The sequence below is a fragment of the Rhamphochromis longiceps genome, linkage group LG5 (assembly GCF_057381845.1).
Source record: "Rhamphochromis longiceps isolate RC_006_pf linkage group LG5, R_longiceps_female_GT1.1, whole genome shotgun sequence".
Lineage (NCBI taxonomy): Eukaryota > Metazoa > Chordata > Actinopteri > Cichliformes > Cichlidae > Rhamphochromis > Rhamphochromis longiceps.
In genome coordinates, this window is record NC_140561.1 from 16,120,957 (window position 1) to 16,142,216 (window position 21,260).

At 42.5% G+C, this 21,260-nt stretch overlaps 1 protein-coding gene across 4 annotated transcripts in view; it reads right to left on the reverse strand.

The window, feature by feature from the left end:
* plxna1b (plexin A1b) overlaps nt 1-21,260 on the reverse strand; it is a 188,170-nt gene that overhangs the window by 147,305 nt on the left and 19,605 nt on the right. For all 4 annotated transcript variants that reach the window (XM_085406125.1, XM_085406123.1, XM_085406124.1 and 1 more), the window contains exon 2: nt 5,429-6,855. In XM_085406125.1, the coding sequence (XP_085262251.1) occupies nt 5,429-6,607 (1,179 nt within the window). In that variant the 5' untranslated portion in view covers nt 6,608-6,855. The remainder of the gene's footprint in view (nt 1-5,428; nt 6,856-21,260) is intronic.

Below are 21,260 nucleotides of genomic sequence, written 5' to 3' on the forward strand. Positions count from 1 at the left end.
GACCACATGACCAGCATGGTTTAGATTCCATATAAATATCTGCTATGACGGCCAATTAGAAACTGCCTTGAACAGCTCCAATACAAACCCTGGAGACCGCTACAGGGCATCTCCATTGTGGATTGCTGTGTAGTGTGCTAAAAGGATTCAGATGGAGATTTTCTAACTTAATATGGCCATGCTTCCCTCCACTGTCTTGATGTTAAGTCCACAACTTTCCTACGACTTTCTCCAACTACATTTCAGAGCACTTAAAAAAATAAAAATAAAATAAGGTCAGTGCTTGCTAGTTTTCCGTTTTGCTTACTGCAGAGAAAACAGCTGGAAGTGACCATCAGATAAGACAAATTCAGTGAGTAAGAAAACAATTCTGCAAAGTGACCTCCGAGCAACAAGGCTCCCCAACTTCCTCTACCTAAAGTGCACCTCTTTAATTTCTGTAATATTTCACATACCAAGAGTCTTCTTGTGCTCCTCTGTCCTCATTGTATAGCACCACCTACTAGACATACACATGGACAGATGTGCCACAACACACACAGAGTTGACATGACAGAAATGTGTGCCGCTGAAGAGGACAGTGCAGTGCCCAGGTGACGGACACCGATATTATTTGTGCAGCAGCCAGCATTCAATCACACTCTCCTCTCTTCCTTCCATCTTTCTCCCCTCTTTCAGTCATCTACTCTTTTCTCAAGCTGTTCTTGGCAGTGGCTGTGAAAAGATTTCTGGGGCTATCACTCTTCCTCTCACCCTTCTCTTCTCTCTGTCGGTGATTCACTGCCTCTCCTTCGAGCATGCTGGCTGTAAAAGGCTTGCTGCTCTCTCCTTGATCGTTCCTCGTCCTTCCTTACCAGCTCTACATACCATTTTGTCTTTTTAATCCATTCTCTGATAATATTCTCTTTTTGTCCCTGCCTTTCACACATGTGTCATATTTAGGCGGCTACAAGTTACACCTACAAGTTAGTCAGCCATGATTGCAACGCAAAACATGGCTCAACATCAAAGTCCTCATCTTCAAAAAGAAAAAAAAAAGAAAAAAAGAAAGAGCACAGCGTCATTTTTCATCTTGCCTGTAGCTCATTCATTGGGTTTTGCTTTTAACAATTCAATTGGTGTACACGTAAAGACCCAAAATCACACATCTGAACTACTGTTTGGATATAATACATTTGTAAACAAAACAGACTTTGTAAATGTTCCTGAATTTTGGAAAAGGTATACGAATGCTTTTCACTCCGGTTTTCACTCCCTTCAAGTCTCTACCTTGGCTCACTTTGCTATTTTGCTGTCTTTTTCATCTTCTTAGCACCGTTCTTAACTTCCTATACTCTCTCCTGTATGTTGCTTTGACATCCAACTCTTCCTCTGGATCAGACTCCCTCGTGTTCTTTCATTTTTAACGCCGCCCACGTCTAGCACCTTTCTTTCCCTCTCTCTCTCATCCATCTCTTGTTCCTGCTGCCCCTCTCTCTCGTCTAATTCCCACAACTCACTCACCCCTCCTTGCACTCACTTCTATACTGTGCCTCTCTCCTGTTTCTCCTCTCTTCTGACTACACTTTTTATCTTTCCTATTTTTGTAGTCATCTCCCTCTCAACCCTAACTTAGCAACTCTCTCTCTCCATCTCACTCTCCTCCTGTGGAAATGGTTTGTATTGATCCACTCTCAAACTAGGGAGAAGGTCAGGGGTTCAATAATAAAGCTCAGGGACAAAACACAGGCGCATAAACAATCTTACTCTTGCACGCACACACAAATCTTTTATCACAGAGCTGCTTCTAATACGCTCAAACATTTATGTTTACAGAAAACAGCTATCTCACTGTGACTATAAACATATCATCTTAATGATGGCCGAAGGCAAGAAATTACGATCCAGCACAAATCTGAAAATTTCACACAGCGTCTGGTCATGCATTACGGCTGTGTGGCCAACAGCTGTCCAGGCATACCGCACACCCCACCATCAACCACGCTTTGCCCTCTAAACTACTCTATGGAAGGGTCAGCCTAAACGCATTCACCCTTCACACCCACATCACTGAGCATTTCCCACACTACACAGACTGCATTCGAATTCCTGAAGCAGCTGAAATTCAGGGTGGGGCTCAGTACCAAACTTCAGTATCTTACGAGAATGTGTGTGGATATGTAGAGTGAGAGATTGACAATTTAAAAGTGTTAATCACCTAATTCTGCATGCCTGTGTTTTAATTACTAACCAACTGCACAAACATACAGAGATTTTTGCCCCTGATTGAACTATACACACTGCACTGACTTGTGCATGTACACATATCATTCTGATAGTAGCAGAAAACAAACTGCACTTGCACAAACATTATAATTGTCACGGTCCTGGGTCAGCTTCAGCCTCGCCTGGTCCAGTTTCAGCTTCGCCTGAAGCAGCCTCCTCTGCTTCTGCGTCGACCTCACCTGGTCCTGCGGCTGCCACACCGCCACCCAAGCCACGTTCTGCACCTTGGAATCGCCGGCCACTTTCCGGGCCACCAGCTGGACGTCACTGCCGCCCGTACGGTCAGCCCCCAGGACTGTTTCCCCGTCGCCGCCGGGTCCCAGTTAATTCTTTAGTCTAGTGTCTTAGTTTGGCTTTCTTGTATTCTCTTTAGTTTTCTGAGTATTTACTTAGCCGCCCTCTGTGTCTCCCTGTTATCGTTCTCTGTGTTTCTTAGTTGCTCCGTCTCCCCTAGTCAAGTCTGCGTCTATGTTACATTTCCTGTTTTACTTTGAAGGTCTGTGTCCTACGTGAATGTATTGAGTTTCACTGGTTAGCATTTATCATTTTTCAAGTGTTACGGACCATTCAAATGCTTTAAATAATGAGCTATTCATTAATTCATGCAGCACTGTCTTCTGTGCACTTTAAACTATGTTTCTCACACTCCTAACCTATAGCCAATTATGTCTTTAGACTGTGTGAAGAAGCCTTTCGAGTAGCCCACACAGGCCTTTAAACTTCACATTAAGGCCCCCAAAAGGTTCAAACCCTACTCCTAACAACAGGCCTAAACACTGCACCACTGTGACATCTGAGGCATTTAAGTACATACAAATCATCTGTTATTATTATTCTGTCTAACTGAGTTCTGTGCTTGTCATGTTTAATCATTTATGCAATGCTCTAGCTTCAAGGCTGAAAAAAATAGTCTCAGATTTGAGATTGGTCAGGTCACTGGTGGCGGTTAAGGTCAGTGGTGGGCAGCTGACACAAGGTCAGTGCTTAGGGGAAACTTCGCCTACATCATTAGCCTGGGTCTAACCTCTCATGCTTTGCTGCTGCCACAGGGTCAGTGGGTCGGCTTATCTGTGAAGCTATTACATCATCATCATCATCACTGATGACAACTTGTAAGGGACAACAGTTTTTGAGATGATAAATTAACGGCAGATGTAAGATTACCAAAGCTCCTGTAACAATGGCTGCAACAGAAACGGTGTGGGAAGCAAAGAGAAGGGGCAGGAACAGTGTTATTAACAGAGCATGAATGTGTGATTTGATGAAGGAATCGCTGGCATTAAAGTGAAGATTGTAGCAGTATTAGGTCTGAAGAATCCTTGGTGGGATGTTCTTTGAGAGGAAAAAAAAAAATCAATACAAATTGCAAAATGGAGAAAAAAAGGGGGGGGGGGAGACAGTTTCAAACTGTCAACAGCACTATTGTGTCATAGCAGGAAATGCGTAGGTGCAACTGATTAATAACAGCTGCATTCCATTAAAATAGAGCCTTGATATGGTGTACACTGGCTTCCCAGTATGATTTATTGGGACACTTAAATGAAAACCATAATTAATGTTATTGGACACACCTGTGCTCCTGATGTAACAAGGGAAGCGGTCTTGGTAAAACTGTGTTAGGCAGGAAATCTATTTTGAAGTCAAAGCCAACAATCTACAGCAGTTTAGACTCTGCCGAGGTTGGGTAGGAGTTATCATGACAGCATTAAGCTTATCAGCACAATGCAACAAAGTTATCTACCTGGTAACGCAAACTTGCACATATAGTATTTGACTGGGCTTCACAGTGAGTTACCAGATGCACTGCACCCCATAAATGGTAAAGTCAAACTCTTTGCAGCACTCTGCACCAGTATCTCCTGCAGTACCAGTGCAAAGGTCTAATTGAAATAAATGAGATAGGCTGCTTTTTTGGCCCTAGAGCTATTGTCAGTGTGATGGGCCCTAAGAATGAAAAGAACCGTAAAGAATGAAGACAGCCACTGAACAGGAAAAAGAATACATCTACAGAAGGTGGTAAAAGAGGACTTGGCTGGGTCATTCACATCACTTATACTACCACACAAAACACTCCTGCGCACTCAAGCTAATGAAGACCTACAAAGAGAAAGAGTGCTGTTCTTACCAACTATCCCACTCCATTAGACGCAACACAGGGTGAATGGTTTGTGTGTGTGTGTGTGTGTGTGTGTGTGTGTGTGTGTGTGTGTGTGTGTGTGTGTGTGTGTGGTTGTGTGAATGGAAGACACCTGCCGCTAAAGTGGTGTTCACTGACATTTAAAGAAAAAAGCTTTAAAACGGGTCCTTTAATTAAGCTATCTTAAGAAAGAGCAAGGTGGAGGAAATGCATGGGTGCTTTTAAAGCAGACATAGGATGTAAGATGTGGACGCTGAGACAGGTGGTCAGCTAAGACAGAGACACCCCCCCCAAAAAAAACACAAAAAAAACAAACACAATTTGGGCAAAAGTTTTGGGTAAAGGGGAAATGGTGAAAAGATCCATGAATATTTTCAGAAAATACAAAGGATGTTAGCAGGTACACACGTTCACAATGAAGAAAGCCAGGCTATGTCTGTCTATTTGGAGTGTGTTGGCTGTAATACATGCAGGGTCATGCACTGTGGATCAGTAAGTAAAAACCAAGTCTAACTCATGCTATCCCATAGGATCTCACACTGCAGTGCACCGAACAATACTGTGTGTATGTGTGTGAGAGCGTGAGGGCTCCTCCTGAGTGACATTTCACAAATCCAGGGGACTGGGCTAATGATGTCCCCTGTCTGGTTAAATCAAAGCACCAAGATGTTGTGGAGTAAAGAAAAATGCATAGAGAAGTGAAAAGAAAGGCAGCAGGAGAAAGAAATTATAAATGGCATAAAGTATGAAATAGTCTAAGTGCAGGCATATAGCAGCAGTCTACATTGGTGATGTAGCACAGGTAGTCTGCATTCAACTAGTGGCATTAAAATGTGTTTTGTCTGAATGAAAAGCATATGCTCTAATAGTTCTTTTATTACAAATTCATAAGAAGAGGTTGTATCCAAGCAAGGAAGTCTTATAGTACACAAGTACAAACATATGTGTGTTGTGACAAAAAATTAAACTTACAAAATCGCTTACTACTAACTAAAAGCAGGAGTAACAAAAAAGATTTGAGCTTACCGAGTTGATACAGGCGAGCTCCTTGTTAAGCAGCCAGGGTAGGGAGAGTTTTCCATCTCCCCTGTAGCAGGACTGGATCCTCTCTTTGATCTTTTTTTTTATCTTCCTAAGGGTGAACAGGCACAATGCTGACTCTTTGGGTGGTTTGGCGCGATTCTTCTGACCCTGAGAGAATACTGTGAAAAGGATGTCTTCATTTTCGGAAATCCCAAGAGAGTTGGCCAGCTGCCGGCCCGGTCGAGCCAAGAAGGCGTCCTGCACCAGGCGGTACTCCACCCCATCTTTAGTGCAGCCAATGGGGAACTCAACGTAAGAGTAAAACTTTGGATCATCCATGCAGAGACGCACAATTTTGGAGGTGAAGAACTGCTCCCCGCTGGCATCAGGTGAAGTCAGTTGAGTATCCAACTGCATTGTTAGATAATAGACAAACTGCTCACTGCTGAAGCTGTAAACATAATAGATGTCAAAAGCAGGGAACTTGGATAAAGTGTCCGAGGGGATCTTCAGCTGAGAAGAGACAAACTCATCCTGATAGACGAAACTGAACATGTCAGCATTTTCTTCATTCTCCATCAGTTTTCGGCTGGACAAGGTGGGGAAGTACTCAGACTTGCCGTCGATGGGAGTTCCGATAAAAAGCTTGCTGGTAGGACTTTGAGGGGAGCTTATGATGACTCCTGACATGGTACCCGACTCTGCCACACTCGAGAGGTAATGCTCCTTGCGGTGGTGGGGCTCACCAAGCTTAAAGAGGTCATCCAGACGCAGGAACTGACAGATACCCTGTGAGGTGCTGCCACAGGCGATAAGTCGGTTTTGTGCATAGTCTATAAGAAGAAGCTTGTTCACATTCGGGGTTTGGGCCAGCTCATGATTGCAAGACTGGACACTGGGAGGTGGGTAGCACTTCTCATTGTCCACCACTGGGCCAGTCATGTGGCTGCGCAGATTGGTCAGGTTGCTGGAAAGCTTGAAAATCCGGTTAACAGCTCCCACATAGACTTCTCCAGTTTTGTTATGAATAGCCAGATGTGTGAGCGAACAATCAGCTGGGATGAATCTTTTGAAGGGCGGGGGCTGGCCTCCAGACAAGGATGAGCTCATGATGACTAAAAGCCCTATGAGGAGAAAGTTCCCCTGGCCAGAGGAGGCCACTGACCGAGCTAGGTGACACATATTTGGTATGTGCACAAGCAAGGCTTGGGAGGGGGGTAGGGAAGGAGAAAGAGAGCGCAAGCTGTGGTTCCAAATCCCGAGTCAGGATATTTTTTTTTGATAGTTTCGGTTCTACTGTCAAAGATTAAGAGGGAGGGAGAGAGAGAAGGATCAGAGAAGAGGAAGCAAAACTCCTATTGATCCGCTGTCCTGTTCTCAGCGTTGTGAGCAGTCACCAGGAACATCCACAGAGCCACGATGTGGGAGCCCTGGAAGGTAAAAAGAGAAAAAACACCTTGAGTGCTCAAGGAAAATTTCTTATTGATTATGCATCAAGGAGGCAGTAAGGCCCACAAATTGCACATCCAAAATTAGAAGGAAAAAAAAAAGCCAAGCTGACATTTGCCCTAGTTATAAATAAATGATATCAAATCAAGTCTGGAAGGCAAATGTGTGTCTGCATTTAATTATGAGTGAAGATGCAGGGAAAGCATAGGCCAACTATTAAAGGCTCTGTACACATAATATAAGCCTGTGAATGAGTTATAGACTCACAGCATTGAACTCCTTAATATTTCATATCTTTCAGTGTTACTGTGGTGGCTTCGGAGGAGGTGTGCTCTTGAAAAAGGGCCAGTGGGCACTGTTACATTGACAGCAAGCAATTTATAGCCAGGACTGCTTGAAGGCTTTACTGTCATGCTCTCCCCAGTTTCAACCCAGTCTGATTGTAACTATACCTGCACTTCTGACAACTGTAAACAAGCACCAGGCTTTCATGGAAGCACAGCAGGCAACCACAACTCTGCTTCCTCCGAAAGAGCTATGATTGCAGTATATATCCCTTAGATATCAGGATAAATATAACATAGCCATAGGGCACTATGAAAACCATTGGCTGATACATATGCTGCACGTACAGGAAAATTCTTGCAAGCATTCACTGATTGCTTATAAAGGGCCCGATCCACTGCATTCCAACACTCCTCCAGAGCCAACCGTGCCCCGGTCAGGCAGCAATCACAGCGAGGACCCTTAAAACATGCATGTTATTCATTTACCCTACAATGTAATTAGAACCAATTTCAGAAAGATGTATGAGTCCCACTGAAGACTGCAGAACAAGATTTCTTTTCCCCCCCGCCAAAAGCTCAACTTCTCAACGCAATACATCTACATACATATACCACATATACATACAACACCGAGGGCTAGAGTTCATCCTTTCAAGATGAGGCTAAGTTGAAGACCACGGTGAAAATTGCATCTGGTTAATGAATACTTGAACATTTTAGTATGTGATTCAATTTCAAAATTGTATCTAGTGTTCATGATATACTCATTTTATCACCAGTACATGTGGCAATATGCCTACAAAGTCACAGCACAGTCAATGTTTGTATTTTTCTTTTACACACTGCTTCCTTCATCACTGCTCCCTCAAGCCAGCCAATTCTGGCATTTATTTCATTTCATAATGCACACATATAATGAATCCCAGAATGCAATGTGCTATATGCACACTCAACAGAGAACAGACATTAAAAAGGAGGGAGTGAGATCATTTATAGGGATGGAATTTTTATAGGTAAAGGACAAGGAGGAGGAGAAGGAGAGGAGTCAAAAATGGAGAGGGCATGCTCTTTTGGGTGTCCTACAATGACAATACAGTGATGAGGAGCGGTGTTTGCTGGGCGCGTGCTGGCGGCTGACAGGCCAATCATGTTCCTGCAGCACCAGGACATTAGTTCTTCTGTAAATGCTGATTATGTAAAACAGGAGACAACTCTCCCAGGGATCCCACGCTTCAGTTTCACCTTGACTATCAAAGCGTCTGTGCCAAAGGTGTTTTATGACCATACCAAATCGGAAAAGATGAGACACTACAGTGAGACAAGCAGGGTTAAAAGATGGGGATAGGGGGATGAGGCAAAAACATGAAACAGATGACGAATCAAACGAGGAGGCAGATGGAGGTATGAAGAAGAAAATTCTGGTCTCAGGTTCTCACCAGAGTGTAGGAATGTGGCTGGTAGTAAAGAGCACTGAAGCAGCACATATGCGCCAGTCCACTTGTAATAGCTTACTATTAAGCTTATTTTTGCCCCTAATTAGGCACAAACAGCTGAACCTTTGATACCACAAGACTGTTTCTGATACACAACCTGGATTTTTTTAAAAACCAAAACTGGCTTAGCAGCACCTGAGAAAGTCTCCATTATCGTGGTGCTAAAACATCTGAATTTACGTGATTGCTCTTGATTGTGTAGCAAAAGCTGTAGTTCTTTTTACTTATTAGTGTGGATATACAGGGCAGGGAGCTCTGCCTGCCAGGCTGAGAGAGATGACTGTCAGCTTGTTCCTTTTTTCGATATTTCCATCCTTGAGAAAGGCAGGTATGAGTGACAGATTATAGGTGTGTAAACCCCTCTGAGGGAAAAAAAATGCACTCTTACGAATCTTGAAAGAATTAAACACCTCAGTAAGAGTAGTCATTGAATTGCTCATAAATTTTAGTCACTGGTGCTGCAAACTGTGTGTGAGAAAGAAAAAAAAGAGAATGAGGGAAAGCAGGAGAGAAGAGAAATAGTAGTGGTGATGTTCATGGAATAGCAAACGATAGCTCAACTGACACAAAGCTAGCCAGGTTCAGGGAGAGGTGGTGTCATCCAATTTTCTACAAATGAAAAGCCCAGGAAAAGACAAATGTATAGGAAGGGGGGGGACAAGGAGAGAAAGAGAAAAAGAGAGAACGTGACAGAGAGAGAGCGAAGAGGATACTGTATGGGCAAAAAGAAGGAGAGTGAGTCAGGAGCCAATCAAAAAGGTGCACTTCTGCTGCATTTTAATCTACCTTCGCGAGAATCAAACACCAGGGAGCCCTGTGGGTCGAGGCACCTCGGCAAGGAAACTGCAGAGAGGAGGGCCTGAGCTGCAGTTATCAGATATATCCCCACTTTCCACTCTGTGAGATTAAAACGGCTCGACGCGGATCGCAGCCTCTTCGACATAAGCAGCCGCAATAAAGTGACGAGCCAGCCTATAAAAAAAACTAATTTCTTGCTCAATGGTACAGTCGCGCCGTACGATGAGAGCAGATGTCAATTTAAAGCGTGGCAGCGCATAGGGAAGCCGGCTGCCTCATTTTCCTTTGTCATTTCCAAGTGAGGCAAAGACACAATGGGGCAGACTGGGCGAACGAGCAAATGAGAGTGGCTGATAGAGAACGAGAGGGAAGCTGGGGGGGGGGAAAAAAAAAAAAAAAAAAAAAAAAAAAAAAAGTGTCCCTGCAGTAATTCCTCTTCATTTAGACCAGCCACAGCTTGATGTAGGAGAGTGTGAATCACACAACAAATTGCATCTAGGGTCTGCTGCTGCTTGTTATCTATCAGGGCAATAAGACAATGACATCACAAAACACATCAACAACTACAGGTTAGTGAAAAGACATCATGGCGTGAAGGCCTCCGTCTACTTATAGACACCTTTAGTTCCTCTCTTTACTGTCAGGGCAGACACGCCCAACTGTTGAGTTATTCGCTCAACTTCTCACACATGCCCCCACGCCCCTTCAAATTTCTCAGTTTTTTTCCCCTCTCTATTTATTCTTCCAAACCCTCATCAATTTCAATTTCCTCCAGAGCTAAACTGAAATGGGCGGAAGAGTGCTGGGAGAAGGTCGGGAGCCATATCTGGAACCATCAAGGAAAAACATGTCAATCATTTTGGTGTGGAGCACGTCTGTGGCTTTGGGAATGGGCAGTCACCATATCGGGGGCAGGGAAGGTGTTATCACATCAGGGAAAAGCATTAAAGACGGCTGGCTGTAAGGGACAGAGTTTATTGGATTTGATATTGAAATGTCCTATCAATCGACAGGCCTGTACTGCATCCCTATGGGCACTGGAAATAGGACTGAGGGGAAGAAAAACAAAAAGATTATAAAGCAAGGACCCCCATTTTAAAGAGGCAAAGGTGGAGAGGTAATCCCAAATGCTGGTGAAGCGGCAGGTGACTCTTGTGAGCTAAACTGTATAACTTGCTCTCTCACCTTCTTCTCCAAAGCAACTAAACCTGTCCGTTCAGATAATGGTCGCCGCTCAGAGCGTAACTTTGTGCTGATTTATTGCCAGTGGCATATCAATTACAGCACTCTACAATGGAGGGGGGAGAGAGGAAGAGAAGGTGGTGAGAGAAGAAAGAAGAGCAGCATTCAGACATATTTTTTGCCCTCTGTGGCTTGTCACAACATATGGGTCAAGTCTGGGACCAGACGAAGAGGAAGTGGGTATAATCGAGGATTTAAGAAGCCAGGAAATTATAAGTAAGGCCGGAAATGCGCGTGAGCAAATAAAATGCAAAGCTCTAAAAATTATTGCAAATTCTCAAGACTCGTGCACAAAGTCAGTTACTGTAGACCAATCACAGCGTAAACACAGGTGGCTGAAAACAAGGTGGTGCAGCAGGAAAAACTACAATTTTATCTGTAGGTACACAAAAAAAAAAAAAAAAAAAAAAAAAACCAAAACCATCCCTGTTGTACATAACTGCACCGTCCATGTTTAACTCTCAACCTGGCCTGACTTTTGTTGAACTCAAGTTCCTCTATCACCCCCACATTTCCCATCTGGCTCCAGTATTACTATCAAATAAAAGGCATATATGCCAAGATATAACTTCGTTTAAATACAGCCACAGAACACAAAGAACGATCCAATATTTTAAGTGCAAATCATGACACAAATGTGCAGAAATTAAATGGGTTTTTATCTGAATCTCCCTTCCACCTCTTCACAGCTAGTACACTCTCCAGATTGGATATTTGCCCAGGGGACAAAAGAGAGAAGGGTGAGGAGTGGAAGAGGGATTGAAGAGCAAAGTGGGTGGAGGGGTGGTATTACGGGGGGGTTGTATGGTTAGAGAGGAGGTAAGATAGAAGGGGCAGCCAAGCCCTGAAGCCTTAATCCTCTCTCAGGGTCTGCCTAATCTCACCGCCAGTATCTGCATATGGGGAGAATGGATTACCATCCCCCGACGCAGCGACAGACAGATTGACGGGGGAATGGGCGGCAGTCTCTGGACAGAAACGCTCCCTGAGACAAACAGAAACACCCAAAAAGTCTGACTTTAAAAAGTTAGAGGAGAGGATGTGCTTGCTCTTGAAACAAATACACACTCTAACATTCACCCTATCAAACACACATCTGCTGCAGGTAGGTATGTTAGTCAGCTGCAGCTCGTTTTTGCCACCAGTGTAACATATTGTGTAATCTGTCCCGGATCAGATACTGTCTGAGGTGCTGAGAGGGACAGGAGGGGGTCAGCCTACCAATCTAAACCACACTGAAGCTTAAAGAGTCCTCTTAACACACCACAAACTCAAATCTCACTCTAACAAATCAATCATTCCTCTACTGGGGATTATGAGAATATTATATTACAAAAATGAAAATAAAAATATCCAAACCCATCTGTCACTGTATATAGAAATTTGTTTTGCCAAGGCCCTCTTCTTTCCAGCTGAACGACAGCAGAATAGGTATTAATAGGGGAATATGAGGTCTTGAGGGCAATACATTCAGAAACACCCCTTGAAGATAGAATATTCCATATTGTGTTGTGACAAAATGAAAAAAGACATTTGGTGATAGGTAAGGACACTGGGATGGGAAAAAAAATGAGCCAGCACTTTTCAAGTGCCCCCAAAAAATGTCTTTATATCATACTCAAGCCAAGACAGATTGCAGAGGAGGTAAGACCAATTTTCTAGAGGTCGGACAATAAAGCAGTATTGTATATTATGGTATCTTGTATCATTTCCTTCCTGCGTTGGCTGCAAGAACAAGCCGACTGGAAAGCCTTCGGGCGCATAAAAAGCCCTTACGAGTTCTGTTTTAGTGCCAACGTAAATCAGTTTCAGGGGACAAGTGTCTGTGCCCCTTCTCTCTCCCTCTCTATGTGGCAGGTGGCCTGCCAAAACGAATGCCTCGTTTCATCGTACAGAATTGGCAAGTGTGTGCATGTGTGTAAAGCATAAGTCAGGGTGTGGAACAAATTGAGCCCCCTGTATTTAAAACACCTTGCTCCACTGACACTCATTCCATCAACATGGCTGGACTAATAAAATCTGGACCCATCTAGTGGCTGCCCTCAACACGAAGGAGTTAAACGTAACAGAGGAGGAAAAAACAGACAACAATGACCCTTCATTAGCTCTATATTAATCAACAATAAAGTATATTTTTATATTAGACAACAATAAAGTCTTTATAGCAGACGCTTTACAAGCTGGAATAATAGAAACTGAAGATTATAAAATGTTCTGTTTTATTAGCTCTTTTTCAATGAGAATCACAACATTTGTTGGAAACATAAAAAGATTATTACATCAACACTTTTTTCTGTTCACATCCTTAATTTGTCATAATCTGAACCACTGTCTTATTTTTCCTCCACTCCTCTATTTGTTTCCTAGGCTTGAATAAGAAGCTTGCACAAGGACAAAGGCAGAAACTAACTGACTATCTACTCTAACACTGAAGGTCTGAGGCGGCAGTAAATACAAGGACAACTGCTTCCCTGCCACCCAATGTGCTGTGGATAACAGGTGTGTGTGTGTGTGTGTGTGTGTGTGTGTGTGTGTGTGTGTGTGTGTGTGTGTGTGTGTGTGCGCGCGCGCGGCAGCTGCCACTCTGAGACAGTAGACAGACTGTGGGCAGTACTTCAAACAAATTATTCCATTTCTCATACGCTGCAACATTAAACACACACACACACACACTTTGAGAGGTAAATGGGATTATACACCAGCATACGTTACTTTGGACACAGTGTTATTCAAGTATGTGGTTGCATGTGCGTTAGTCACGACTGGGCGTGCGCACCTGTGCACAGTAGTGACAGTGAGCCACTGAATTTCTTGAATTTAGCCGCCTTCATTGCTGGCTTACAGTAGGACTGGGCGATATGGCCTGAAATCCATATCGTGATATAATTTGAAGCACGTGCGGTAACGATATATATCGCTATATATTATTTTCTTCTGTATAACGTATTTTCCACACTATAAGGCACACTTAAAATCCTTTAATTTTCTCAAAAATCGAGTGTGCCTTATGTATGAATTCTGGTTGTGCTTACTGACCTCGAACCGATTTGGGCGTGCAGAAATCTGTTAAAAAATGTTTTGATGGATTGTCAGAGCATTACGGCTGCCGTAGTGAGGAGCTTTGCGGAGTATATGGGTCCAAAACTCCGTCCTCTTCAGGTCCCAAAGTCAAACGAACACAGAGTTAAAAACAGTCTAAATTCTTTCATCTTTAATAAAATCATCAGCGTTGTTGCTTTACCAGGTGTAACAATTAAGTTTAACAACCAGGCATCCATGAAAACAGAAGTTATTAAATTTAACGGAGTTAGAAGTTAACAGGAAGTTAGCTCGCTAGTTTCCACCTAAACATGACATACCATGTTTTGAATGAGAGATTTCTGAAACTAATTAAAACGCACAGCTCTGCCACCACTTCCGACATAAATTAAGACAGAAAACTAAACAGCAGTGGCGTTTGCAGGGTTACTGAAGTTGGACTACCTGGTATATAATGTTGTGCTACGTGATTGTTAGCGACACAGCTATGTTAGCATAACATTAGCACAGTGAAGCTGGAGGATGAACGCCAACTTTTTTCCACTCGATAAAAGTTAACGTGAGAGATTCTGGTGGTTAGGGACAAATGCAATCGCATAGCAGGATGCTATACACGGGGCAAACTTCAGTCAGGAGAACAACTGAGATTATTCATCCACAATACAAGGTTAGTTATTAATATACTGCAACAACATGGGAATAGAACAGCTGCGAGAAGTTTCAACATTAATGAATCAATGTGACGGAAGTGAAGCGGAGTTTTTGGCTTTCCCCATATTTCAAAAGTGCTTCATCTCTTTGCTATGACTGTCGCCCGGCATAATTTGCAGATGATAATGGTTGTAGCCGCTGTAACGCTTTCGACCAAAACATGCGCAGCTTGATGACATCATCAACATGCGCTATCTCAATAGAGCAGTATAGTCAAAATCTCTATCGTTGGCCAAATTTATATCGTTTCTATCGTATATCGTTTATATCACCCACCCCTAGCTTACAGCATTCAAACAAGCACAGAAGCTGATTTTAATGTTCCTTAAAGCTTCACCAGGACATGCATGTATATAGACATATGATATATATATCAAAAATAAATTAAAAAAAAAAAAAAAGCACTTCCTGGGCTGTTGTGATTGGCGGGTAAATTTCAGATGTCGGTTGTTTTCTTATGTGGTTACATACTTTCACACACGTACCATTTTAAAGAAACAAACTTCAGTGAGATTCGATTATGAACAACTTACACTTGAAAGTCTAAACTGTTATGCGAGCTCCTGAAGCCACTGATTCTGATTAGTAACACCACGTCAGCTAAACTGTAATGCAGAGAGAATTTGCACAAGATTCCAAGTTGAATTCATCTCTTCACCCAGAAAAAAAACCCCCAAAAAACACACCATTCATTTGTGTGTATGATTATCTATACGAAAGGTGATTCACCACACTTTAAATATCAACTCTCACCAGTAATTTGTCATGCAACAGCCTTTATAAGTAATTTGTGAGCAGTCTGAGATGGCTGGTAGATGAACGCCACCATCTCTGGGTTCTGAATGGTTTATGAACCTTGTATCTGAATTGGCTCTTGAACACAGGGTTGAGTGCCTCAGGCTGCCTTCCAAATATGCAGCCCTTGTCATTACAATAACATATGAAGAGCAGACAGCCTGGGTTTGTCTCCTCCTTTGTATCCACCCCTGTTTCCTTCATCCAATCATCCCTCAGCCTCTCTCCTTTTATTTCCTCATGCAGTTCTCATGCCTGGCCTATTCACCAGCTTTTTAGATGAGCACTACCAAAATACAAATTGCTTTAACACCAAATTTCAAAACACAAGCAAGGAAACCCAGTTCCTCCTCCCCGTTTCTTCTCTCAGGGGTGAAATTCCTTTCAGAAACAAAGGCCTTCATTTTAGCTGCAAAGATAGAATGAAACACTGCTGAACCCAGCATCAAAAAACCTGCCCACATTTCAAAAAGCAGCACACAGACACACAACCACACTGATGCAGCAGCAACAGATTAGCGGTTTTCTCTTAATCTCTCGACTGTGTTTGTGCGACTGGGTCTTTATTTCCATGACAAATCCTGCATTTATTTGTGTGTGTGTGTGTGTGTGTGTGTGTGTGTGTGTGTGTGTGTGTGTGTGTGTGTGTGTGTGTGTGTGTGTGTGTGTGTGAGCGAGAGAGCGAACGAAGGTGGGAGAGGTAGGCACTATGTAGGTCAGGCCAGAGTGTGCCTACTAAGAGTCAAAGTGAAACTGTAACAGTGAGGCTACAGTATTTCAGCACTAGCTCACTAAAGCAAACACACATTGAGCCTGTGCTATGTCTGAAGCATAAACCTAATACTGCTTCTGTTTGACATGGATTTAAAGCAACAATAATGAAGATGACATAAATTCATCATCAACAAAAAGCTACACAATATCACCATGTCTGCCATGGCAGGAAACTTTATAATTTACATTAAAATTGGCAATCAAAGTTTGCACACTTAGGAATGACAACTTGATTTTTACACATTTTAACTTATTTAGTACATCTACATATTTTCACCTTTTACCTCACAACATAAACAATTATAGTCCTTCCTAAACATTCATGGCTTAAAGCATAGGGTTTGAATTAAACTGAAGTCATAGCCAAAAGAACACGCACCCTCGTTTAGTATAATACACTTAAGGTTTTGCCACTAAACCTTGATTTGGTCAGGTACAACTGCATTTTAATTAGCACACGTGGTCATGTTGGCAAAAGTTGGATTGTCTCAGGCAAGTTGTCAAACAATAAAGTTATTTTTAATACAGTGAATCATGCATTACAGCTTCCGCACCAACAATGTGGTATACCTGCATTGACGTACAATGTGAAAATGTCTGACGAAAATAAAGATGGCTAATTGTTCACTGTAGTCATTTTATGGAGTGATCCGTTTCTCTCAGTGGCATCAAGAACAACGAGCTGTGAACAACTAAAGCTCATCAGCCATATCCAGTGACAGCTGACAAAAATCTCTGGTTGATTTTTTTCGAGGGGGCCTATACCAGAATAGCCACAGAGCTCAAAGAAAATTCATAATGACAGCCAAACACAACACAAGTCCTGTAATTTAAATGCTCAACTTGCAGTGTGTTTCAGCTTTCTAGGCTGGATGTGCAGGTGCTGATGTAATAAAACCACGGGTAAGGAACGGTTCAGTCAGCGAACTGGGTGAAATGGGACATAAGTGTACTAAACTGACGAAATGATAATGAATAGCATATAGCCACAACAGTATTTCACTTTTCACAAAACAAAACCGCAATGGAGTCTGGACTTTAGACGGGATCCTCTTAAAACAAAGCCTGCACATTCCTCCATGGCGCTGCTTATTTTCTGCCTGCTGAGGTCACCATAATAGAATGCAGACTGCTCTGCCCAAAGCAGCCCATTACCAAACAATGCTGTCCTCAATGGCAACGACTCTCTTCAATTTCTCTGCCTCACACCTTCTCTTTATGAGCTCGACTGACCTTTGACACACTGAGTGCTGGAGCAGGGCTGAGCTGAACTCCTTTGTAAAAACTTGCCGAGTGTTGATTGCTGTAAAAAAATGCATACCACTATAAATCTTGTTGTTAACGATCTGAGGACAGAGTGGGTGATAGTGGTGTAAGCGGCAGAAGAGAAGTCGCTTCAAGGAGAAAGGCATTAAAATAAAATCACTGTCTCCTTTTGTTTTACTGGTGTCATAAAAATAGCCTCCCCTTTTTGGACTTTCCACAGTAAGCACAAGCTAATACAAGGAAAGCAGCTAATCAACTACAAACTCATTTGTTCATAAGCATGATAACGTAGCTCACTGCCTTTTGCTCGTCTCCTATAAACTAATTTAATCCACCTTTGCCTCATCACACCTGTGGCACCCTTGGTTTTTGGTGATTACATGATATGATAACAAAAAATGTACATATCTGGATAAAGCTGTCAAAACCAAAGTCGTTTGTAATCTTCCGTTTTGAGATTACATCATAAAGAAACTGACACATGACCTTAGCGCTTCAAAGACTTGACAAAAGTCCAAACTAGCTCATATCTTATCAGCTGTGGATTTTTCTGGTGCCTCGTCACCTGCAATATGTTTTTATTGAAACAGACAGGCAAACTGACCATCTGCTCTGCATCTCCACTGAGCCATAATGACATCCAACGCATTCAAGTTTATACAAATAGATGGCTCTGCTTTGTCTTAATGGCAGCAGACAAGCAAGCATACGCAGTGTGTCTGGACTGGTTCAGTATTGACTCAAGACAGCATCCTTATCCATCTTTGTCCATTAAAGCCATACCGTTTCCGGATATATACTGTTGAGTACTATTAGTAACCATATTGTTGGCTGTGACCGCATGGCTATTTCTCTGCTCTTAATGCCTCAAGACAGGCGTGTGGCTTGTGTCACATGGTGTTCAGCCAATTTATGTCCTGTGATTGGTCACAAGGCAACAGAGTTAATGCAGATCTCAGCCTGGGGGGATGAAGATTTGATTCCTCAACAGCAGGGGGGAAAAAATTGTTGCATATTAATATATGATCTGGAAAGAAGTCCTCACGGTAGCATAAAGTTTTGCATGAAAATGAAGAGTGACTGGTCAAACTCATCACAGCCCAGAGGAAGACGTGCAACGGGATTCACAAAGACAGCGTCTTGTCCAGGAACTCGTTCATTTTGTTTGGCACCGCTACATCCGAATCATGTGAGGTTAGAGCTGGGCGATATGAGATTTTTTCATATCACGACATGTTTTTTTCATTTCAGGCGATAACGATATCTATCACGATATAAGCCAAATAACTATATTTGTAAGATTTAAATGTGCCGTTGCTCACAAGTAAAATGTGAAATAATCAGCAGCTTGTTTTTATTTAAATATTTATTTCCCATAATAAGTTCAACAGGGTAGATGTACTTAAGGAACATGAGACTTTTTCAGATAAATAAAGGCAAATATTGCAAACTACACAAAAGGCAGCCGCTAAAGCGTTTAAGTTTCAAAATAGAACAAACAAAACAGACTAAATTGTCAATTCCACTTAGAAACAAAATATTAATTCTAAAAATAAATCTTAGTTTGTTTTACAGAAGAACAGACAAAACTGACTAACTTTTGTCAATATCAAATAAACTGAGAACTAAAAGGAAATTCTCAATCTCTCCTTGTTGTATAGCTGAGCTTTTCAAACAGTTTTAACAGTTACTTTAGTCTGACAAAAGCCGAATGACGAATTAGCGCTTCCAGTCAGAGACTGAGGCTACGTCCACACGTACACGGGTATTTTTGAAAACGGAGATTTTCCGTTTTCGTTTTAAAAATAATCCCGTCCACACATAAAGGCAGAAATGAAGGAAAACGCTGCTATGAACATGCCAAAGCAGCAGGTGGCGCTAGATTCCTAACCGTGCTGAAATGTTGGCCAATCAGAAGTCTAGAAGCCTCGGTGGGAAAAAGTAAACAAAGCTGGGGCATAGAAGCAGAACCGAGTCGTATGTGTGGAGGGACAGTAACTGTGTGTATATGTAAGCATTTAAACACTGCAGAGAGTAGAATTAACAGTAACAGTATTGTAGAAATTCATTTCACCGAAACAATAACGTGGCGCAGTGTGACGCATGCACCAGTTTATTGTATTTCCAGACTTGCTTTCGGCACAATTTACAGTGCACGCTACTCTGTTTTTTGTCAGACTTGAAATAGCCGAAATACCTTCACACTACGGAGCTTCTATGGCTCTTCCGTTCGACAATCTCTCCGGCATTGGAACCATCATCTGTTTTCTCTTCGGTCACGCTCGGTTGATTTTTCTAGTCGGCACACTCATTTCCTCCATTACGCGCTGGCTCCATTACCCGCTGGCTGCTTCCCAAACAAACACACATGCGGCTTGGCACTTGTGCTGTACGTAACAAGTCACGCGACGTGACGCTGCGGCTGTGATTGGTTCGGCTCTGCGCTACTTAATTTGGATTGGCTGGCCTTTTTTTTTTTGAGGACAAGAGCGGCGAGGTCTATCGCGATAGCTTAATTTCTCTATCGAGTAAAAGTTATATCGCGATACATATCGTTATCGTTCTATCGCCCAGCTCTATGTGAGGTTAATGCTAATTATCGTACGTTGCCCTATTGTGGAGCTGAAACAAAGGAAGAGCATCTACCCCAGCCATTTTTAGCCCAGGAGCGTAGTTTCATTCAAACCAGCAGACAGTGAGCATGTTTGGATAGAGGCCTGTGAGCTCGGGCGATTTCCTGTCTTGTCACCGATCATCAGCACATGCTGTATTCCTGGTGAAGCGCAACACACAGCATTGCATGCATCACTGCCTCACTATAGAGGCGGCGACAGAGACAGAGACGAAGGCTTGCATATGTACATGTGGGTATGTGTGACTAATAGCTTGCATACAAACAGAAGTAGGAACTCCAGCAGGTACAGTAATGAGATGTTTGAAGTTCCACTTTCTTCACTTAACCATCGCACCATATTTAATGATGTCATCTAACTAAAATTATGTGAAAAGAATGAGAGAGTGGGCCGGAGAAGAGAATGAACAAATACCTAATGATGGAGAAAAGAGGCTGAGTGAATAAAATGTGTAATCACCAGATCTGGAGACGAGAGGGGAAAAAAATGGTGGAAGTGAAAAGGTGTGGTGATGGAAATAAGAAACGCGGGAGAGATAGTGGAGTGAGATGAGAGAAGTTGACGATACCTTTTCAGAGAGTTAGCGAGGTGGAACGAGGAGGAATGGAGGGAGATAAGAGGAGAGCAGTCTGTGCATGTTTAGCTAAAAGGGAATTTTTATCCTTAGCTTGTGGGCAACCGAGTAACTGTCACATAGCTACAGCCAACACCACTTCAACTTCAACTAAGTACTCCAAAACAATACTCCACGTTAGAACTTTCACAAGGATTCCACTTGCTTTTTCAGAGTTTTAATCAAGTGTTTCAATAGGTGAGTATAGGTTTCAAATAAGAGTAGCTCGTCATAATTAAATTCGTCGTAACTAAATTACCCAGTCAGCCTACACAGATATACACATTTCTTTTCTTTTTACCCACCTGTGTGCAGCTTCTCCTTAATAAAGAAAATTTCACCCTAATTTTCACACATTGTTCTGATGCTAACAATGTAAACATCTAACAACAAATTTTCTCAGCTTAAGGGGGAAGCAAATATATTAAATATTAATACTCAAGGCTAAGACTTTGAGCATTACAGTCTCAGTGGAATTACAGCCTTTACTCCAACATTTCCATTTCATAACTGAGCATTATGAGAGAAGACTGGTTTTTCTTGGAGTCATTCCAAATGGAAAAGCTGGACCTACCGGGCAGTCCAGAACGACAAGTAACATCAGCCATTGTATGTCAGTCCCAGGGCAGAGAAAGGGGGGGCGGCTGGGAGGTTCAATACAAGACAATATACACAGCAACCTCAAACGCACGTTCATTAGGTCATATTACAGAGACTGTCTTTCAACTTGGCAGA